This window comes from Xenopus laevis, chromosome 9_10L (assembly GCF_017654675.1).
Source record: "Xenopus laevis strain J_2021 chromosome 9_10L, Xenopus_laevis_v10.1, whole genome shotgun sequence".
NCBI lineage: Eukaryota > Metazoa > Chordata > Amphibia > Anura > Pipidae > Xenopus > Xenopus laevis.
Window position 1 is genome coordinate 126,570,616 of NC_054387.1, and position 22,028 is coordinate 126,592,643.

A 22,028-nucleotide genomic window follows, 5' to 3' on the forward strand; every position below is an offset into this window, starting at 1 on the left:
ATCAAAGGAATCACAGACAAATCGCACTCAAGAACTAATCAAATTAGGCCTAACAAAGGGCAATGATTTTTATCCCAAGACACCTTTAAATATTCAAACCGCACCAAAACGAGATGACATCATAACGCACCAGAACATAAAACCAGTAAGTGCATGCCGCACATGCCATAGGAGAAGCGGAGCATAAAAGGAAAGGGCTGTGGGTGTCCCCGTCTGCCCCTAGTCCCTACTAGACCGCCAGGGTCAGTCTCATAAAAGTTTTTGGATGTATGTTGTCTTATTTCTCCACCCCCATATACTCATTCATGTCCAAACAAGGGCTTCAGTCACTCCTCGAAGATCCAAGACTAGTAATGGGCGAAATTTTCCCATTTTGCTTCGCCATGAATTACACAAATTTCCAGCGAAATTCGCAAAAAATTCCAGAAATGCGAATTTTGACCAGTCATTAAGTCAACAACTTCGATGCCAGTGACATTGGACACCCATTAAAATCAATGGACATAATGGACACAGTTCGATCCAATGCATAAAAATATGATATATAAAAGTACACAGGGAGGACAATGTCACATAATAAAATAAATATAAACAGTACACAAAGCTTATATATGGACACATAGCTTAAGTGTTATGTGATAAGAGACACAGTAGGAAGACAATCTAACGTAGACACGTGGAACTCTTTTCATTTTGTCTGTGGTCTTTAAACTTTAAACTCCTTCATTGTTCAACTACCCTAACAACCATGCATTTATTTGAATAAGAGACTGGAATATGAATAGGTGTGGGCCTGATTGGAAAGATGAATAGTAACAAGTAGCAATAACAATACATTTGTAGCCTTACAGAGCATTTATTTTTTATATGGGGTCTGCAAACAGGAAAGAGTCAGAAGAAGAAGGCAAAAAATTAAAAACCTATAACAAATAAATAATGAAGGCCAATGAAGAGTTGCATTGGTTTGACAATGCTATAACATACTAAAAGTTAAAAGGTGCGCCACTTCAATCTCTGACGTATTCACTCTAGTAGGACAACAATGTTACCTATAATCTAGCATACGTTATAAAAAATGCCTTTAGTGCCCCTAAAAAATAATACAGAAATGATAGAAACATTTCAGATGTTTACATGCCTATTATAAATGACCTGGGAACCTTTAAAATATAATTAGGCTCAGGAGGATTGGAGAGCTTAGAAGGAAGGGTTTTTATGGCTGAAGTTTGTTCAGTAATTGTTGAGAGGACTTGAGATTAGAGGTAAAACATGTTCAGTTGTAATTTTAAAATTGATTAAAATGATTTAAAATTAATTTTATAGTAAATTAAATTAATTCCAATGATTTTTTGTTCTCCAAACTACAGTATATTACCATTTCTTCTTTTCCCACATTCTTGTCCCAACTTCTTTTTCTTGTCCCACATTCTCCATTGTTACTTCAACCTATTCTTAAGTAACTGTTTATTTTTATAGACACTACCAAACTGAGATGGAAAACCAAACAATTGAGTATTTGTTGGTGCTCAATGGAATGTCGGATCTTCCCAGTCTTCAACTTCCACTTTTTCTGGTGTTTCTCCTCATCTACTTTATGACTCTGACTGGGAACCTTCTCATCCTTTATCTGATCATCACTGATTCCCATCTTCAAACTCCAATGTACTTCTTCCTTGGAACCCTAGCATGTCTGGATATTAGTTACTCCTCAGTCACTGCCCCAAGAATGCTCTTTGATTTACTCAGAAAAAGAAGATCCATTTCTGTGCAGGCTTGTATAACTCAGATCTACTTCTTCATCTGTTTTGGTGTATCAGAGACAATTGTTTTGGCAGTGATGTCCTATGACAGATACATTGCCATATGTCGGCCTCTTCACTACATGCAGATAATGAACTGGAATGTTTGTGTTCAGATTGTATCAGGTATGTTGGTTTTTAGTGGACTCTATTCCTTGATGCACACTCTTTTTTTATCTAAACTGACATTTTGCAGTTCAAATGTTTTGCAAAGTTTTTTTTGTGACCTGCCCCAGTTGCTTCAAGTCTCCTGTAGTGACACATTTATCAATGCATTACTTATATTTCTCTCTGGGATAATTTTTCAGTTAGGCATCGTAGGAGTCACCTTTTTCCCATACATCACTATAATCACAACTGTGCTGAAAATCCCATCAAGAAACATGAGATCCAAAGCTTTCTCCACCTGCTCCTCTCATCTAACTGTGGTCTTTATCTTTTACAGCACTATTATCTTCAACTATTTTCTCTTGAATACAAATAATGTGACTGAGGAGAAAGTGGCTTCTGTATTTTATGCAATATTAGATCCTTTTTTAAACCCTTTAATCTACAGCCTGAGAAACCAAGAGCTGAAAATGTCCATAAGAAGAGCTTTACAAAAACTGTAAATTATTTGATAAATTAGATGAATAAACTAAATGAACTAAGAACGATGATAAAGATAATTGGGGTTATAACTGCTTTTGCAATATAACTCCTATGTTCACTTACATATACAGTATCTTATGCTACATTGTGGTCAAGGTTTATTGTCCTTTAATCCTACATGCATAGGTATAATTCTCAACTGAAAGGAGACTTAAAAGATAAGTGAAAGCACCCTAATGTTGTATGCAAAAATGAATAATATATGACGCTGGTTTTACTTTGGACTAAAAATTAATACTACCTTCAAAAATCACCCCTTTATTGGAGTTTCATATAGATCTGTTGTGGTCCCTGTCTGTGTTTCAAATGATGGGTAGGAGTGTCCTTATAATCCCTGCCAGAAGCATAGTAGGAGGGGAGAGCCAGTCACAGCCCTGTAATCACACAAGGAGAGATAGGCTTCATTTTCCTTATAGGTTTGACTACCTTCCAGTGGTGTAACTAGATATTAATGGGCCCCACAGCAAATTATTTTTCAGGCCCCCAAAATCTCTAGAGGTTGACCTGTCTTACCAATATTTATTTAACTTCTACATTTGTATATGGGGTCCCTACACCTCCTGCCCCTCCTGCAGCTGCAGGGTCTGCTCCTCTGTAGTCACACACCTGCTAGATGCTGATTGGTTCATATCTTACAATGCAGTGTCATCAGATCCCCTGCAAAGCCTGGGAAAGGAGGCAGCAGATGGGCAGGAGCCAATAGGGTTTTGGGGGAATTTTTCAATAAATCAGCTTGAAACACATACAGTATTTGTGGTCCCAAAAATATATTGTACCTATACAATTTGCAAATTTGAAGTTACATTCAATATGTCCTTAAACATCCCCCAATTTAGTGCCCTTACCCCTCATTTTCCTCTATGCTATATTAAAAATAACAAAGTGACGTGCACTTCTGTGCTAGAAATAATTGCTATTTTAATTGATCCATACATAAATGTTTAGATTCCACTCGGCCTTTCATCTATCAGAATAATGCACTGGGAACATTCTTGTTTTTACATTATATGTCTCCCTTAAAGGTATAGACATTTTTGGCTCTGTTCCTGTTTCACCCCAGCAATGCCCACTTACACCTTAACATTTTGACCCCAGTCCCTTACTAATTAATCCCACCCCTTTTGAGGTATACTGTACAGTTTAACATTGTTCCAATTAAATCTTTTGATTGGGAATCTGCATATCAACACTGTACTGAATAGGATTTGAGAATTAGAGGTAGACAAGTGCAGTGAATCTAGAAATGGGCAAATCTGAACCATTTTGCTTTGCCAAAAATCCACCAAAATGCATTGAAGTCAATGGGCAACCAATTTTTTTTGACGCACAACAATTTTTTTCATCCATTGAAGTCATCTTCGCGGTGAAAAAAAGCGGTCATCACTAGAGTGACTAGTCTCAATCCTGTGGATATTTCACATTTTAATGCACTTGCCTCAAAAGTGAGTACAAAGTCGTCCTCCTGGACCAGAATATGCGAGAGAGAGTTTTCTCAGACAGTGATATATTTCAAAAAGTTCATCAAAATCATTCATTATTGATGGGTTTTTGTTTAAAAAAAATAAATAATATTGAGTCAACTATACATTCATATATCCAAGGTAAAATATCTATAATGCCTTAATTTGGAGAAAACGCTCCTCACAGTCCCACGATTTTGTAGAATTTTAAACATTCTTAAACTTTGCAATACACCAAAGGCTAAGTTTGCAGGATAAATAGAACATGTAGATAAACAAAATGATCCAAACATTGCTTGATAGAGGTTATAATAAGTAGATGCTTGAACAAGCCCAAATAGATATTTGTACTAAAAGGTAACAACAAAAAGATTGTGATATTTACTTTAATCAACATTTTAACACTGTAATAGGTATCATTATAATTATAATCATTATAGTTATTATTATTGAACATGTCATTTTAATGTGTTATATGAATATAGGGGTGATTTATGAACACAAGTGCAATGGTACCCAATGCATTATTGCAATTGCACATGCATTTTGATACAAATCAAGTGGAGGTTGAGTCTAACATTTTCAAAATGGGATTTTTTTCACCTTTGTAATACTGTAATTTTCTCTAGGACAACTACATGAACCTGCAAACTTTTATAAGCTACATTTGAGGTTTTTGTGCTTAAAAATTACCATAATTTATGTTTTTGAAAATATAGTTCAAATTGGTGACTTTAGTGCAAAACAAAGTTTAAATTGTGGAAAAAAATGTTAATATGAACATTAATAAATCATACTTTACTTTTAGAGGAGAGAGAGATGACAGGCCAAGTCATATGCAGACAAATAACAAGATTCCAGGGGTAGTGCAACACCAGGTGATTTTCATAGGGATTGTTACATAACAGGCCAAGTCATACACAGAACTTAAGCAACTGAATCAGGCATTGCTAGCAAAGGAAAGAAAAAAAAAGAACGGATCTCTTCTATGAATTCTAAGGAACAGCTGACGGGGTCTGACAATAGTCAGAAAAAAATCGGCAAAATTAGAAAAACAGAGGTAAGTACCCCACCTGCAGCCACTCATTAACTATCTAATAACCAATGATTACCCACCACTCAAGTCGTAATTGTGGGTTTATTGCACAAACATCCAAAAAATTAAATAAATACATAAATCACTTAAACACCATTGAATTCCTAATCCTAATTGGATGCCGCCAGGTTTTAAGAGAGGAGCCAAGCAAAGGGTTCTGGATGAGCAAAGGGACACAATCGTTTACCAAGGATATTGGATGGAAGGCAACACAGCTCAGAAGACAGACCAGTTGGAAAAGCGTGGTCAGGCAGACTGGGCCAGCACAAGCAGAGTTCAAGAATAGTCAGACAGACCGGTTCGGTGCAGGCAGAGCTCAAGGAATGGTCATACAGGCTAGGAACAGGATTGGAGAGTTCAGAATAGTCAGCAGGCAGGCAAGGGTCAATAACAATGCGTATGCTCAAACAAGATTCACTAAGAATAAACACCCAGGAAACTAGCAAGTGGAACCTAACAACAGGTGATGTGTTACATTCAAAAGCCCCTTCAATACCCTGGAATTTGGTATAGGAGAAGGAAAGGAACGCACAGGGTTGGTGTCCCCGCCGGCCACTAGACCACCAGGGTGAGTGAACCTTACAGGTTTATCATGTAAAAACTTTATTGAAGTCTATGGGAAAAAACTGGAACTGAATAAGGGGAAACGGTTTTTTTTTTCTCCTCACATTGAATCTTGTCCGTGAGTTTTCACATCATAAACTGTGAGATAACTTTTTCTCACTGAATTTAATCTGGCTCTTAGTATCTCATGACCTGTAGGTGATAAGATCCTTTCCCCCTCTGAGGCAAATTGGAGAGGCTTCAGATGAGGCTTCAGATGGGTTTTTTGCCTTGCTCTGGATCAACTAGCAGTTAGGCAGGTTAAAAAAAGTAAAAAGGTTGAACTTGATGGATGTGTGTCTTTTTTCAACCTTATGTACTATGTTACTATGTAAACTAGAATCTTTGAGGTAATTTTTCAAAAACTTTGAAACTTTGAACATTTTTTTTTATAAAAAGTTATAAATTCAGGAAAGCATTGCAACCTGGTAGTTTGGAGTAGAAAGCCACCTTTTGACATTATCAGAATCTGTTTTTCTAGGGTAAACCTACTGTTTGTTGAATTTTTGGCCTTAAAATATGAAGTGCTCAGATTTCTGGAGAGGTGTTTTGAAAGAGAGTCGATTGGTAGGCATTAGGTCAGGGCAGGTATCAGACAAATAATGCATGTAAGACAGATAAAGGGCAGGACCAAGAGATCAGTAATAATAGTATTGGGACAGAGTAGGGGAGTAGACTAATTTATAAGAGCAGGATACTCAGGACTTCATCACGGCTCATTCAGATGTGAGTAAAGGAAGATAAAAACATGGAACATTCATCACCATTATTTACAAATTTGAGCTTCCACTGCCTCCTGTGGCTCAACCAGGTGGCCCCTCAACACAATGTTCACCGTTCTAGACATGGCAGATCGCAACCCTTGCCTTTTTATTAGTGATGGGCGAATTTATTCGGCAGGCGCGAATTCGCGGCGAATTTGCGCGATTCGCCGCCAGCGAATAAATTCGTGAAACTGCCGCGGAAATTCGCGGAAAAAATTCACCGGCGTCAAAAAATTTTTTCCGAAAAACGGCCGCCGGCGGCGGAAAAACGGGCGCCGGCGTCAAAAACGCGCAAATTCGCCCATCACTACTTTTTATCACTCATTCCACCCAACCAGACGTTATATGTTCATACTGTATGATAAATCAGCCATTTATTATGCTTTGAAACAAGACATGTACAGTACTCAGCTGATCAATATTCAGCTCTATTAATAATCAATTGAAAAGGTAAATGTACACTTTGTTTCAGTTAAGCCATTGTTCAATCACTGTGAATTTCGAAGTTTGTCTACATTTTAGCTGTTCATCTGCATGTAGAATCTCCTTTGCTTTGAAAATGTATTCAAACTATTTCTCTAGTACATTTTTTAAGCTACTGTATTTAAAAAGGTTGCACCATATGTAGTGAAGGGTAAAAATCAATTACGAATGTTCCTTGTGTATTATATATGTCTTGGGAACAGGTAAAACAAAATTAGACTTCAGAGGTTTGGTAAGCTTACAAGGAAGAATTGGAAAAGGAAGGCTGGGGTTAGATTAGAGGTCAGATATGTTATTTTGAAAATGTTTTTTTGTAGTTATAATTATGAAGATTAGTAATAAATAAATAAATAAATATTTGTCAAAACCATTAGACATTTGCTTTAAGATTAAAAACACATTTCTAGCTTTTTTGTCACTCCTCACCACCTCCTTTACAAGGGGATTTTATTAGAAGAACTCACTTACGCAGTATAAACCCTTTCTGTGTTGTTGGCAAAATCCCCATTCCTCCTTTCCAAACAAAGTCCTTTGCTTACCTGTACAGGTATGGGACCCATTATCCAGAATGCTCGGGACCTTGGGTTTTACGGATAACAGATCTTTCCGTAATTCGGATCTTCATGCCCTAAGCCTACTAGAAAATCATGTAAAGATTAAATAAACCCAATAGGCTGGTTTTGCTTCCAATAAGGATTAATTCAATCTTAATTTGAATCAAGTACAAGGTACTATTTTATTATTACAGGGAAAAAGGAAATCAGTTTTAAAAAATGTGAATTATTTGGATAAAATGGAGTCTATAGGAGACGACCTTTCCGTATTTCAGACCTTTCTGGATAACAGGTTTCTGGATAATGGATCCTAAATCCAATATTCAGTATATAAAATGAACACATTTTTGAGAGAGTTTGAAAATACTGCAATACAATTTTCAGTAGCTATATACAGTATTTAAAGAAATTCTTAAAAATGGGAAAAATTACATTTTCTATATTTCTGTTTTTGTCCTAAATTTTCTATGCACCATTAAGCACCTATTCACCATTAAGCACCTATTCACCATTAAGCACCTATTCACCATTAAGCACCTATTCACCATTAAGCATGCATGCAAGCTAACCAGTCACAATTGGTTTTCTGTGAAATTACAGTCCTACTGTGAAGCTTTGGTCGTTTGTAGTGATGGGCGAATTTGCGCCGTTTCGGCCAAAAATTTGCTAATTTCCCGAGAAATTTGCAAAATGGACAAAAATTCGTGAAACGCTGCCGGCGTCTCGTTTTTGATGCCAGCGTCCATATTTTTTTGACGCCGGTGCACATTCGCCAGCAAATTTTCGCGGACATTTCGCTAATTTATTCGTCGGTGGCGAATCACGCAAATTCGCCACGAATTCGCGCCTGGCTAATAAATTCGCCCATCACTAGCAGTCTGCTCATGATTCAATGCTGTCATCTATTTTGCAAACTGTGTGACTCACCTCTTTACCTTGTAATGAACAAAACATAATAGAATCCCAATCGATTCTTACCATGTCTAATTTCAGAAATTAAAAATAGAAAGAATTTTAACAGTTTGCCTAGAAACAACTATTTAAGCTATTAAGCTATTTTAGGTCTTTTCCCTACCATTATTCTACTGACCTATGCCCATGGGTTCTTCATGTACCTATGCAACTTGATGATCTGTTGCTGTCTGAGCATGGTTGTTCCATGGACAGCAGTATAAGGGCAGGCACAGAACTAAATGCAAATGTGACAGAAGGAGGCAAATATGGACATAAAAACTGTAGCACAAAGCCCCTTTGATATGTTGCCACCATACAAACATCTTTTTGAGTAGATGGAAAACATTTGATTTTTGGGCTTTAGTAGGCAAGTGAACTTGCGGTAGTATAAGCTAGCACAATTTTAATAGCATTAAGGAACTGTGCTTCACATTAAAGAAAACTGTTTGTGAAAATGTATTTTGTATTACTATATTACATATTCATGTAATTTACACATGGGAGTTCAGTCATTCTAAGCAGAGAGTACATTCTATGATAGATTTAGCAAAGTAGAAAAACAAATTGCAGCATTTCTGCCCAATGTAATAACACTTATTTTCCTGCTATTTACTATGTTTGCTTTTTTTTTAATCATTATTTATGAAACTGTGTTTGTTCTAAACATTTTTATTGCAAATTGTATTTTCATTTGATCAACTCATACATAGTGATGGGCAAATTTATTTGCCAGGCGCAAATTTGTGTTGAATTTGAGCGATTCGCCGCCAGCGAATAAATTTGCGAAACGCCCGCGAAAATTCGCCAGCGTCAAAAACGTCTGCCGGTATCAAAAAAGGGGTGTTGGCGTCAAAAACAGGCGCCGGCGTCAAAAACAAGACGACAGCGGCGTTTCGCTAATTTTTCGCCATTTAGCGAATTTCGTGCGAAATTCTCAAATTTTTCGACGAAACGTCGCAAATTCGCCCATCACTACTCATACAATTTGGGGAAACCTGATTGGCTAAAGATTTTTATAGTTTTTACCACCTGCAAAATTTTGCTGAGAAAATCTATAATATAATGTAAAATTTTAACAGAAAAAAATTGTAGATTAAATATGTAATAAATAAAATGGATGCGCTTATTGTGATAAAATTCTACACACCCTTGATATCCGCAAGGAAAATGGGGGGGGCTGAAGTTGCCCCATTCTAGATTGATCTACCTATCTATCTGTCTGTCTGTCTATCATCTATCTATTATCTATCTATCTATCTATCTATCTATCTATCTATCTATCTATCTATCTACTATTGTTTTTATTTCATTAATGGGCAAATATCTAAAATGCCAATAAAAATCCTAACATAAATTGGTGAACAAGTGCTACATGCATCACTTTAGTCGGGTCATACCCATATGAGCTACCTGTCAATTTCTCATGACTCAAAATTGAATTTAAACTATGAGTTTGAAAATATATCCTGAAAATATTCTGTATTGTATTTCATTCCCTTCCACGGTATTAATTTGTAGTTATTATTAAATTACAGCTGTAAGTACCTAAACTACATACAATATCTATAACTATATAAATATATATTATTCATGGTTTCAGTTTTTTTGCATGAAATCTTCAAGTTTTATGGGAATCTTTAATTATTTAAACACAAAATTCCCTTCCCGTTTTGCATTTTACAAATGAGTGTCTTTTTTTTATACATGTATAGTGTAGAGCAGTGATCCCCAACCAGTAGCTCGTGAGCAACATGTTGCTCTCCAACCCCTTGGATGTTGCTCCCAGTGGCCTCAAAGAGGGTTTTTATTTTTAAATTCTAGGCTTGGAGGTTTTGGTTGTATAAAAACCAGGTGCACTGCCAAATAAAGCCTCAATGTAGGTTGACAATCCACATAGGGGCTACTTAATGGCTAATCACAGCACTTATTTGGCACCCCAAGAACATTTTTCATGCTTGTGTTGCTCCCCACCTCCTTTTTCTTCTGAATGTTGCTCAAGGGTTCAAAAGGTTGGGGATCCCTGGTGTAGAATGTGAATGCTTTGTGTAGAGGTAAGTCGCATTGCCTCCAGTCTCATACTAATAGTGCACCAAAAATGTAAGTATTGATTTTCTAAATTATAATTGAAAATAACATGACTTATGTTTTTATAGCATCTTTGATGTTAGAATAAAATCTAATTGAGAATAATATGACTTACGTTTTAAAGCATATTTGATTTTAGAATAAAAACATCCAGAGAGGATTCTCAAGAAAATTCTCCATGGAAGAACTCCAAAACCTGTACAAAAGAAAATTTTATGGTAAACTATGTCTTCAGCCAATGTTCACTCTAATATGCTTTTAGTTGATTTATTGCTATTATATTTTTAGAGATCTTAAAAATTAGAAAGGACTTAACCTAACAACATTTTTGTAAAGGTAATCTCCAAATGTTAAAAATGTTTTTTATTCTTTGTCAGTAAAAATATATTTATACCGAAGATGAACAACAATAACAAACGTAACATCTCCTAAATATTTGAAACTACAATTTAAAACAAAATAGAATGAGTTGAATGCGTATTTTACTCATTTGGTGACTTTTAATAGATTGCACAGTCTAATTATATATTAAATATGTGGACAAATACAAGAGTCCTCTGCACTCAACCCATTATCAATATATTTAAGACAGAGACATTTTGTGCATACTGCTACTAAAAAATGCCTTACCCTTTAAACAAAACAGGGATTGTTTGTCCATATATTGCAATATATTTAAGCTGGCCAACTACGTCAAAGTCATCCCATATCTGGCCAGTCCTACGCTTAATTTTCATCTGATTCATTAAGAATTCAATTGCTTAATTATACATTTTACAAAGGGACTAAGTTTTACCTGCAATTTACTTGCTGCTTTCAAAGTAAAACTCCCAAACCTGGCTGCCCTTTTATTAGACACCAGTGGGATCACCTGACTATATCTGGGAGGGGTGGGAGCTACAACATGGAGCTGGTTACTGCTCCTGTATAAACTATAACAAACAAGGGAAAGTATGTGTATTTTATATTTCACCAAGATGGCACGGCACATACGGAGTTGAGAATATAGGATGATTCTGATTATAAAAAATCATCTATGGTTAGCAAAGTTTTGCTGTTTTCTAGTGCTTCCTAGAAAACCACATCTATTTTCAAAGCTGCCAGATGTTACACAAGTGAAATTCTATTTAGGAACTTCCTAGAACACAGTCATTTGTCTTCTCAACCAAGCCTGGCAAGGGACTCTGTAACTCTCAGCAGAACATGTGTTACCCAGGACTCAATTTCTCTTAGGTGGGACCTCACTATAGGAATGGTGGGTGGAAAAGGTTTCTGCCCTGACCTTGCAGATATTTTAATAACTTTGGCACCAGTAACTGCATTCTATTTTTATTCTCTCCTGGTAAAAAGCTTTCAAACCATTTCTTCAAGCCATCTTATGTACCTACTGGTACAGAGAGAATTCCACAACTTCACAGCAGTTGTCTCTTTGAGGGTACATTGACTGCTTATTTTTTTAATCTTATTGAATCTCATCTGTCACAAGCAAGTCATATACTGGATGCAATTTATTGCTCTGCAAAATTTTGTGTCATCTGCAAATACTAATACATTACTTACAATGATCACCCCAAATTATGCATGGCCAAATTAAACCCTACTAAGAGTCATTGAATGAGCAAGATCTCTACTCCTAATATTTAATTTTGAAATGAAGCATGGGGCCACCAAACTCATGCTCTGATAAACTTGTGTTACTCTTTACTGCTACACTGCAAGTTGGAGTGATATCGATGACCTCCCCCCCCAGCAGCCTATCAACAGAACAATGGGCAGCTAACCAGATAGCAGCTGACAACTCTGCTGAAAGTGTTGACTCAACAAATGGTATATATTTTAGCTGTAATATTGGTTTGAGAAAGCTATTGTTTCTCCCCTTCTAATTGTATTTCACTATGACCCGTCGTGCTCCTAAGATGTTAATAATTACAGAAAAATAGTAGTACTAGTAATGAGTTATAGTTTGCTTTCTTTACATTATATTGCAATTTTATTCCTCAGCTTGGGTATATATATATATATATATACCTTCAGAAGGATCCGCACTCATGGCTCATGAATAAAATTAATCTTTATTTACAGAACTTCAATCTGACGTTTCGGCCCCAATCCAAGGTCTTTCTTAAAGTACTGAAACATTGTGAATATTCCTTAAATCTGCAATTTTGGCGGGAAAACAGCAGTGTCACAATGACGTTTTAATTATATAAAAATACATTAACCCCCCTATTATATATCACAATACTACTTCCTCAATAACTCTATACCCCATAAAATGATTCACAAGCATTATTACACATGTAACGCTAATCTGGGCTATCCACACCACAGACATTTTCCAGCTAGTGAGCAGAACATGGTTACGCTTCAGGATCAGGGCCTTCACTAAGTGGAAGCATTCCCTCTAAGGTGTAGTGCAACTACAACACTCAGGCTACTGTGCATACAAAACATACAAAATGATTGGGCGCCAGGAGGTTCTCACTAGTGATGGGCGAATTTGCGCCGTTTCGATTTGCCGAAAAATTCGCGAATTTCGCGCCAAATTCGCGAAACGGCTAAAAATGCGCGAAACGGCGCCGGCGTCTCGTTTTTGACGCCGGCGTCCGCTTTTTCGATAAATTTTTTTTGACGCCGACGAATTTTTGCCGCGAATTTTCGCGGGCATTTCGCAAATTTATTCGCTGGCGGCGAATCGCGCAAATTCGCTGCAAATTCAAGCCTGGCGAATAAAATTCGCCCATCACTAGTTCTCACGATGCAAATAAGAAACTTTATATTGGACCGAAGACAATATCCCAAGGTTTACTCATGTACACAGATGTGTTAGCACATGACACACAGTCACATCAGGTAATAGGCATTTGCAGTATTCAGTAGCCATTCCCATCCAGTGCAATGTTCAGGAAGCTGACAGCTAACCTAACACCCTCTTCACTGAGGTCCCTGCACTGGAGCCAATCACACAGAGCCTCTGGGATGCTACTCCCTGCTGCAAATCCTTGTTGGAGATTCAACTGCTCTTTCTCTTTACCCTATCTACCTTTCTCTCCTAGAGAGACTATTACAAGTCTGCCCTACTATAACTAGACCTCATTCACGGGGTTTCCTGGTCCCCGACTTCTCTCCAGAACACTTCCTTCTCTGGGCCTTGCTGTACCCAGGCTGCCCTGGCCACACCCAGCTGGATCTGCATCCAGCAGCCAAAGAGGAAGAGGTCACTTCTTACACACACTATATTGCAGTGTGGCAGGAAGTGGTCATTACACCTCTTGGCCAATAACACTGAGCTACACAGGATTTTGCCTGGTAACTGAGAAAAGGGTAGGGCCTTAAAGCCATAGGGGCAGATTAACCCCTATGGGCCCCTACACACACAGAAAACATTAAAAGTTAAAGTACGAGACTGGAGGTGAACCGATTGCCAATTGCAAGACCCTGGTGAGGGGAGACCATGGAAGTTCACCTTCCCCCTGCGAGATGCAGTCTGATCGTAGACTTGGAGGTGGGTGTGACTTATGGAGAGCACCAGCCCGAGGAGGTGTGTGGACAAATCGATTCATTGCAGGACTCAGATACCACAGAGCTGCGAGTGAAACATCCATCCAGTAAGGATGGTCGGGTAGGCGATCTGAGAACGATTTCCAGCTAAATTTTAATACAAATGTATGCAGGGATCCTCCGGTCGTGTGGAAATGCTCTGCTTTATATCCACGAGGGGAGTTATATCTCTGCAGTGAGGAATGACTTTTAAGTTAAGTGGAGTTGGCAATAACACAACACTGGAGAGTTTAGATTTCAAGAGTAGATCAGTGACTAGACCCTTTCACCCATTTTGAGTAGGTGCAGATGATTAAATCCCTGAACCAATATAAGAACCATGAAACAACACTCTGAGACCCTAGGAGTAATATGGCCCACGAGGTACAGCACTACCGGAATGGATTATTTCAAGTGATCGAGTAACTAGGGAAGTAAATGATCGGGTGGGTCATACCAAGCAATTAATGTAGTAGCCCGGAAGGGGTTAAACCACCGTACCTGAAATGAGGGCAATATATCTCATAATATGTTTAGTTATTTATAATGGTCGCCACAAATATTAACAATAGACCATTTATATCTGCTCAAGAGAAAGACACAGTAGCAATAATTTGTAATTAATGTAATAGCAAGGTCAGAATGAAGACAAGAGAAATACTGGATCTCTGTGGACACTTTCTGGTAATCATGCTAGATAGACTGAGTCGGCAGCTTATTGGTCCGTGTATGGGGCCCCCCGATGCACTTCCCCCATCGAGATCTTATGGGACAAAAAATCCCGTTGGATCGCGGCTGCATCTGTTCGTTGATGCGGTCCCGCGATCCGACCGCCGGTTCCCGTTCATTAGGATCCGATCGTTGGGCCCTAGGGCCCACGATCGTATCAGCCCGATATTGCCCACCTCAAGGTGGGCCTATTGGAGAGATATCCGCTTGTTTGGTGACATCACCAAACGAGCGTATCTCTCCGTGTATTGCCACTAAGTGGGGGTGGGATAACAAACAGTCACAAATCAGAGGGCAAAAGTGCATAAACATTTGGCCATTGGCCCTCAAGTGCCATGACTGGACCAGATAATATTCTAGGTTTCTTTTTGAAGAGGTTGAGAAAGTGTACATTCAGGGACAGTGGCTTAACTATAGAGTAAGAAGACCCCATGGTCGTGGGAGGCCCAGACCATGGGGTCTTCTTGCTCTATCGCTGAAAAGAATACCCCACTCCCTAGCTGCTCTCTTACCAGCAGCAGGGAAAGCAGGGAAGGGGAACAAAGGTGTCTGGGAGACTCTGGCCAGGGTAGGGAGTGGTTGGGTGAGGAGTGGTTGGGAGTGGAGCTGAAGATTGCAGTGCTCCTGTCCTTTTTTTCAGGGGTGCCCAATGCACTATAATTATGCCACTGTTGAGGGATGTCATTCCAGGCTAAGGAGCAGCAAACTAGGAAGGTTTAAGGTGAGAGTCGGTGTGAATGGTATGAAAAGATGGTGTTTCTGAGATGGATGCAGGAGACAGTCAGGGACCTACAGAAACACCAGTGAAAAATGTAGTAAAGAGCAGAGAAATAAAGGGCTTTGAATATTAGTATAGTCAGGGATTAGTTAGTTATGATCAGTTTACTGAGTTAAAACAGCCCAAAGCACAATCACAACTCAGGAGAGTGTAGTCTCTTTTCGGCAGTTTATTTTCACTTGCAGCAGATAAACAAAATAAACAGTTCAAAATAAAATCCTTGCCACTTAATGGGCTTCTAACTGACACAGTTCAGTTTTCCTAACAGGAGGAGGCCTACCCCCTGTCTCCCCAAAACAGAAAACATTCAGGAAAAACCAAAATCCCAAACCTTGTGGTGAATTCAATCCTCTCAGTGAGGTCATACAGGCAGCTTTTCTGTATCCTTTCTTCAGAGCTTTCTAGAGCTGCCTTTTTAATTATCCACCTGAGGTGCCTCAGGAAAACACAAAACAACCAGGCTGGACTAGCAGTCCTGGAACCAATCTGTTAGGAACCTGGGACATAAATAAGCTCCTGGACTTCCTCAGGTATCCCAGTGGTGACCTCACCACAATATGTACTGTGCTTCAGAAACAAACAAAGATGGAGAGTAGTGATGAGCAAATCTGTCCCATTTTGCTACATTAAGAAATTTGTGAAACAGCAAAAAATTTATGGAAAAGCATTGAAGTCAATGGGTGTCCAAAATGTTTGTATGTGCAACAATTTTTTACACGTGCAACAATTTTTCTTGCTCCACATGCATTACAGTCAATGGGATTTTTTTTCGTCTCTGTGATTTTTGTTAAAATGCATTACATTCAACAGGCATTTTTTCTCATGCCGACTTTTTTGTCCAAATGCATTAAAGTCAATGAGTGTTTTTTCTTATGTCGACTTTTTTGTCCAAATGCTTTTTTCTGTGGTAAATGTTTTGCCTCAGTTTCGTGAAAAAAATTACAGATGGCGAAATGCGGCATATCGCTAAGAATCCATGGCTGGCAAAAATATTCTCTTATCACTAATGGAGAGCTACTGTACTGTGGGCATCTTTAGAGCCATGAATCTTATAATCCCTGAATTCTGTATGCTTCTGTGGTCTCAAGAACTGTAAATTGCACCATCTGTTTCACAGCTTAATATCAATTTGAGAAACCATAGAAATAAAAGCTGAAGGCAAATTCATAAATTCAACTTGTTCTAAATTAATTCAAATTTAGAGCTGCATACTATGTCGGCACTTTATAAATACATGTTAATTATGACAAAACCACTTCACCTAGAAACATATTCATTAGTTTCAACTGCACTGTTTATTTTTTTTTTATCAGTTTTTGCATCATTTCCTTGCAAACAAGAGCAGGTTCACTTATTGCCTTTGACCCCCCTCCCATTATAGTCCTTTAAACATGAAAATGAGCCACTTCCTATACAAGGTTGTCACTTGTGGTTTTTTCAATGCCACATGCTAAAGGTTTAGTTAAATAGTTAAAGAAAAAATATAATAATGATAAAACAAAAATTCACAAAACACAAAACATGAAGTACTGCTTAATTAAATGTAATTAAGACTCAGGGGGGTTGGGAAGCTTAGAAAGAAAGGTTTTTAAGGCAGAGGTTGATTTCACTGATTGGAGAAGGGTGCTTGAGATTAAAGGTAAGGTTTGTTTTACAGGCTTTTTACAAAAACATATGTTCCCGATATTTTCTACTAGTAGTTTTACTGATGAAGATACTGCATCGTTTCCCCCTAATTATAAATACTGTAATAGCAAGGTCAGAATGAAGACAAGAGAAATACTGTGGACACTGTCTGGTAACCATGTTAAAATAAAGGTTTAGATACTGCTCTTGGGCATTGTTTCTTGGCTATTTACTGTGAATAACTGCTGACTATTGATCTATGTACTCTGCCTAATTGACTATTATTTCAGATTATGATTGTATTGTACCTTGCTTGTGCCTCTGACTTCTGCTGCCTGGCTCTTGCTTACTTGACTTGCTTACTTGACCTTCCTTATTTCAGACTTCTGCTGATTTGTTTCCCGTTACTGACCTTGGCCTGACTGATTACTCCTCGTCTGCTACCAGCCTTAATGTAAACCTGTTTCCCACCACCTTTGAGAGTCACCTGGTGAACCTGCTCATCCTTGAATTGTGAACTCGGGTTCTCACAACTCACCTTCATCTTTTGTTTTTTATTCAGTGAAGAGCTGTAAGATTGATCCACCTCTGCATTTCTGGTGCCAGTACTTAGTAAGCCTGACACTTTATAATACTTATACTCAAACTACAAAACAAAATTTCAATTAGGAAAGGTAGACTTCTTTTTTAAAGTATTTTCATATGTGATAGTTTTAGTTTACCTATAGGAAATATAAAATTGAGATGGACAACCAAACAACAGAGTATATGTTGGTTCTCACTGGACTGTCGGATAATCCAAGTCTACAGCTTCCTCTGTTCCAGTTGTTTTTCCTGATTTACCTTATGACACTGACTGTAAACCTTCTCATTCTTCTCCTGATTATCACTGATTCTCATCTTCACTCCTCCATGTACTTCCTCCTTGGAACCTTGGCATGTCTGGATATGGGCTACTCCTCAGTCACTGTTCCAAGAATGCTCTATGATCTTCTTACATCTAAAAGGATCATTTCTTTGCAAGCTTGTATAACTCAGATCTTCTTCTTCGTTTTTTTAGCTATATCAGAGATGTGCTTGCTGTCAGTGATGTCCTATGACCGATACATTGCCATCTGCCGCCCTCTTCACTACATGCGGATAATGAACTGGAAAGCTTGCATTCAATTTGTATTAATAGTTTTGGTGTTCAGTGCAATGTATTCCTTAATGCACACTCTTGCTTTAACAAAACTGAGCTTTTACAAGTCAGATTCTTTGCAAACTTTCTTTTGTGATCTGCCCCAGTTACTTCAGGTCTCAAGTAGTGATGCATTCATTAATGAAATGCTCATATTTGTCTTAGGAACGTTGCTTGCTGTTGTCATTTCATTTGCCACCTTTTACCCATATATCACTATAATCATCACTGTTCTGAAAATGGCAACAATTAACATGAGATCCAAGGCTTTCTCCACCTTGTTCTCTCATCTAACTGTTGTTGTTATATTTTACAGTACTCTTTTCTTCAATTACTACAGCCCAGACGCAAAATATCATGTCATCGAGGACAAGGTGACTTCTGTGTTTTATACTGTATTAATCCCCCTTTTAAATCCTCTGATCTACAGTCTGAGGAACCAAGAACTCAAAACATCACTAAGAAGAGCTTTGCACAGATTGTAAGTCAACAAAAGGGACAAGGTCAGAGTAGGGGGGCAAGATTGCAAAAGCTAAGTAAGCCATATATAATTTAGGACTGTGTGCAGAACAATACAGCATCACAATAGATTTACCATCTCTCTTCTTTCTAACACTTTGTGTAGTGCTTCATTCAGATAAATGCTGCAAACTTTATAGCTTTCTGCCCAGCCAATGCCAAACACACATACATCAATTGATAGTTAACCAGCATTTGGATTCTATATGTATCCAGTGTAAAAAGCTTAAATGGAAACACTCCACTGCAAAGAATAATAACATCAGCTGATAATAATATGGGATTAGTGATGGGCAAATTTATTCACCAGGTGCGAATTTGCGGCGAATTTGCGCGATTCGCCGCCGGCGAATAAATTTGCGAAACGGCCGTGAAAATTCGCTGGTGAAAGTTCACTGGCGTCAAAAAAAATTGTCGCAGGCATCCAAAAAAACAGATGCTGGCGTAAAAAACGGGCGTCGGCATCGAAAAACGGGCGTTGGCAGAAAAAAAATGTACGCCGGCGAAGTTTCGTGAATTTTTCGCCGTTTCACAAATTTTGCGGGACATTCGCAAATTTTTCAGCAAAGCGAAACGGTGCAAATTCGCCCATCACTACTGTATATGGGATGTTCCGTGAGCCTTTGGGCAGTATTCAAACAGATTATTATGCCCCAAACATTCTGCAACATGTACCCTGCAGAAAATCTTCAGTTATCTCTGTACTGTGTATGCCGACCTGTATTCATTACATTTATTTACTGGGAAAAACAACAAAATTGACAGCAGTGATTAAAATCACTTTAGTAAGCTCGACATTTTGATTTTGTGTTTCATTGCCCTTTATTGAGTCGACTTCTTGGTTTGCCTTTGTTAATATTATTATCAGTCAAGATTTTCATAACTTCAACATATTTTATCTAGTAGGTTACTGAGGTTTTTCAATATTTACATTATGTCTATGATGATTTTTTTATTCAGCAGGTCATGGTATATCTAGTAGAAGTAAAACTAGAGCAACTGGACTGGCTAAGTAATCACTGAAGACATTTTACTGCGTTTTTATGCTGAGGACTTCCCATACCAGGCAGATGAACTGATAAATTTGCTCAGATGAGTAGTGAAATATCTTCAATGATTACTCAGCAGGTCCAGCTGCTCTAGATCTACTAGATAAGGCATTCCCAATGGAGGTAACAGTTCCCAACTTAGATAATAAATTATTTGGGGTAGATGGACAGCCCCTCTTACATGGCACTTCTTATTAAAGTCAGTTCATTTTTTTTACACAGATGCATCCTGCAAGATTAAGAAGGGTTTCTATAAGTCTTCTTATATGGAACAGTCACAAACTATGGCAGTATAAGTTTTTCTACTAGCCATAATTCAATTGAAAAATTTGAAAGTCAGCTTGAGGGTTGATTTGCCTTGGCCTTTTGGAACTTATTTGTAGCATTTTGGGAAGAAAGCTACTCTTACAGAAGGTCCTAGTCCTCACTAATGAGTGAATTTTTTTGGCAGGCATAAATTCACAGTGAAATTCTGCATTTTGACATTTGTGTATTTTTTCACAAAACCGCATCAAAAAGTTTGCCAAGACAAAAAAGTTGCTGCAAGACAAAAACCGCTCATTGACTTTAATACATTTTGAGTGAGAAATAACTTGGAAATGAATGCCCATTAACTTTAATGCATTTGGACAAAATTAGTCACCAAGACAAAAAAAAAACCCTGCAAAAAAGAAAAACACCCATTTAACTTAATGCGTTTGGAGTGAGAAAAAAAGCTAGTCGAGTAAAAGATTTACTCAAGTAAAAGATTGTGAAAAAAAATTGTCGTCTATTGACTTCATCACTAGTCCATACATAGTTTAATAGTAAGGAGAGCTCAAGGCTTCACACATTAGGCTAAATATAGGAGCATATGTCAAGTGGCAAGAAATGTTTTTTGGCCTTATATTTAATAAAAATAATAATCCTCCTCAAGAGTATGCCCTTTACACTTAGAAATAGAACCCCCTCCCATTTATGGTAGGTAATTGTAGTTATATTTATTTTAATGCAACATAAGAAATATTTTGTCAATTAGATAAAGGAGAATTAAAGTTTAAATCACTGGGGGGGTCAAAATGTAAGGCACCCCCAGTAATTATAATGCCTTAGCTGATACCCCAGAGCAGTGCTCCTGTTTGGAAAAAAAACTGCACTAGACCGGAAAATTTTGGTGGAAGATCTTGGTCGTCATCATCTTTGGCTTCTTCTGTTTTCTTTTTGTTCCGCTCCAGACAGCCTCATGCAAAGTAAAGTGATAGCCAAAGTTGGAGGCTTATTTATCAACATTCTCATTTTAGCGGTTTTATAGTTTTTCAAAACTATGATTAAACTCTATTTCTTTAACATTATTCCTTGTAATTTATAAAAAGATCTGAATAAAAATGCATGAATGAAAAAAAAACCTCTAAGGGGCATATTTATCAAAGGTCAAGGTGAATTTTCGAATTAAAAAAAATCTTATTTCTAGCTATTTTTGTGTGCCGCGACTAGGGAAATTGAAAATTAGAATATCGAAATGTATCATGTACTGTCTCTTTAAAAATTAGAATTCGACCGTTCGCCATCTAAAACCTGTGAATTTGCTGTTTTAGCCCATGGGGGACCTCCTAGAACCCATTTGGAGTCAATTGGTGGACTTTGAAAAATTTAAGTTTTTGGGGGGAAAAACTTTGATTCAAATTTGATCGAATGTGATATTACTTCGATTCGTACGATTTGAATTTGGCCAAATATGGAACTATTAAATTCAACTTAATTTTGGTTGGTCTTTTTGAATTCGAAGTTTTTCAAATTCAACATTCGACCCTTGATAAATATGCCCCTAAATGATGCACTAAAAAAATCATAAACCTTTGAAAATGTGAGTTTTTTTGGACAGTGCGGCTCCCATTGACTTGTATAGAATCTTGACTGCTTTTTTGGGGTTTTACACTTTGTAAATCTCAGATTTTTCAAAATTAGACAAATTAAAAAAACATGTGAATATATACAAATACCTCTAAAACCTCTAAAAAAAAAAATTGGCTTTTCAGAAAATACCTAGCAAAAAAATACAAAAACTTCTAAAAGTATGAATTGATAAAAACTGGTCCAATAAGATCAGTCCAGCTCCAACGGACTTTTATAGGACCTTGAAAACTTTTATCAGGGGGAATTTTTGTATTATAGTTTATTG

General features: G+C 37.6%; 2 protein-coding genes across 2 annotated transcripts; both read left to right on the forward strand.

Annotated features, from left to right (window-relative positions):
- Positions 1–1,492: 1,492 nt before the first annotated feature.
- LOC108701946 (olfactory receptor-like protein COR4) lies at positions 1,493–2,410 on the forward strand. The gene has a single exon (XM_018236957.1). The coding sequence runs from the start codon at positions 1,493–1,495 to the stop codon at positions 2,408–2,410; it is 918 nt and encodes a 305-aa protein (XP_018092446.1).
- Positions 2,411–17,866: 15,456 nt separating this feature from the next.
- On the forward strand, positions 17,867–18,787 carry LOC108701947 (olfactory receptor-like protein COR4). The gene has a single exon (XM_018236958.1). It carries the CDS (start codon positions 17,867–17,869, stop codon positions 18,785–18,787), a length of 921 nt encoding a protein of 306 aa, XP_018092447.1.
- The last annotated feature ends 3,241 nt before the right edge of the window (positions 18,788–22,028 follow it).